The sequence below is a fragment of the Anarhichas minor genome, unplaced genomic scaffold (genome assembly GCF_050575085.1).
Source record: "Anarhichas minor isolate MPS153535 unplaced genomic scaffold, ASM5057508v1 ptg000073l, whole genome shotgun sequence".
Lineage (NCBI taxonomy): Eukaryota > Metazoa > Chordata > Actinopteri > Perciformes > Anarhichadidae > Anarhichas > Anarhichas minor.
In genome coordinates this window covers 3,391,490-3,392,997 of record NW_027466519.1, presented here as the reverse complement: position 1 = coordinate 3,392,997, position 1,508 = coordinate 3,391,490, and the positions used below count along the sequence as shown (strand labels likewise).

The 1,508-nt window shown below is 50.4% G+C and overlaps 1 protein-coding gene across 1 annotated transcript; it reads left to right on the top strand.

The window, feature by feature from the left end:
- Positions 1–330: 330 nt before the first annotated feature.
- Positions 331–1,038, top strand: LOC142935422 (growth arrest and DNA damage-inducible protein GADD45 gamma-like). Its single transcript, XM_076079795.1, has 3 exons — positions 331–473; positions 592–799; positions 925–1,038. Exons 1-3 carry the CDS (start codon positions 331–333, stop codon positions 1,036–1,038), a joined length of 465 nt encoding a protein of 154 aa, XP_075935910.1.
- The last annotated feature ends 470 nt before the right edge of the window (positions 1,039–1,508 follow it).

Here is a 1,508-nt window from a genome sequence, read left to right as displayed (position 1 = left end):
TATTTGTATTTTAAAAGTGCTCCAGAGTGATCAAACTTTTATTTTAATGGGGCTATTTTTAGTTTCAGGCAGGCTGCTGCACTCAGAGGGGGAGCGTGCGTGACTCGATGACCCCCATCAATCTGCCACGAGCCGGAGTGCGACAAAAGCATTATCATACCAATACACCATTCAGCTTTAGCCAATCAGGGCGCAGCGCTTTCACTGCGCCGCACGAGCTGGAGAGTATAAAACAGGAAGGCTGCAGATGTGAAAGCACTCTGCTCTCTTTCGGATTAACTCTCTGAACAAACGTTCTGAAGCTCTCCCTTTGCTTTGAATATCTTCATCATGACTTTTGAGGAAGTTCTGATCCAGAAACCCGCCGAGCGTGCTCAGTGCGCCGGCAAAGCCCTGGAGGAGGTCCTGGTGACCGCTCAAGACAACGGCGCCCTCACCGTTGGTGTCTACGAGTGCGCAAAAGTTATGAATCTGTAAGTATGAAACTCCCAGCTGAAGATTTACCGTTTAGCCTACTGCATTTTGTATCAATCATACGAGATAGTTTGGATGAAATCTCATGATCTTTTGTCCTTTGTTTTGTCTCCACAGTGACCCGGACAGTGTGTCTTTCTGCGTCCTGGCCATGGATGAGGATTTCCAGTGCGACATCGCTCTGCAGATCCACTTCACCCTCATCCAGTCCTTCTGCTTCGACAACGACATCAGCATCGTCAGAGTGAGCGACATGCAGCGTCTGGCTGAGATTGTTGGTGACAAGGCGGAGCAGCTTGAAGATGCTCACTGCGTCCTCATCACGGTATGTAGAGCTCAGATAACCAGATTGTGTGATTATAGATCATTTCACAAGTCTATAGGCTACGTGATGTTTTTTTGTGAAAGGAACACACAACTAAAGCCTCTTTCCTCTTCCTGTTTGAACAGAACCCAGCTGATGGGTCTTGGGAGGACCCTGCTCTGGAGAAGCTGCACCTGTTCTGCGAGGAGAGCCGCAGTCTGAGCGACTGGGTTCCTGAGATCAGCCTCCCCGAGCGTTGATCTGGGCCTCGGCTCCTCTCTTGCTCAGATGCTGTGAAGCTTCTTATCTGGAAATACTCATCCTGATGAAGAGGATGACCCTGTTTCTGCTCATCCCTGGATACTCCTGAGGAGGATTCCCATCCAGGCAGCACGGCGCCGGCCCCGAGAGGGCCCCCCCCCCGTGAACCGTCGCCTCTTGTCCCGTCCATGCCAAGATGACTCTCATTCTTTATGTGAATGAGGTCAGGTATGCCGCAAGAGCGACACATCGACCCTCATTCTTTGTGTGGATGAGGTTTGGAGAGGAAGGAGATGCGAGTTCTGCGTCCTGTGGTCCCACAGAGCGAACGTCGCACGTTGAAGCACGCGCAGCAGGAGAAGAAGCGGTGCTGAGGAAGAGGCGTTCTTAAAAAAAAGACTTTTTTAATGATGTCCTCTTTGCTGAGCAACATGACAACAGTTGCAATCAGCGAAAATGTTTCCCACTT

Excerpts from the sequence above, each read along its gene's own strand:
- LOC142935422 (XM_076079795.1), top strand. The coding sequence starts at position 331 with ATGACTTTTGAGGAAGTTCTGATCCAGAAACCCGCCGAGCGTGCTCAG. Across the intron at positions 474-591 it reads TGCGCAAAAGTTATGAATCT|TGACCCGGACAGTGTGTCTT; the intron begins GTAAGTATGAAA and ends TTGTCTCCACAG. Across the intron at positions 800-924 it reads CTCACTGCGTCCTCATCACG|AACCCAGCTGATGGGTCTTG; the intron begins GTATGTAGAGCT and ends CTGTTTGAACAG.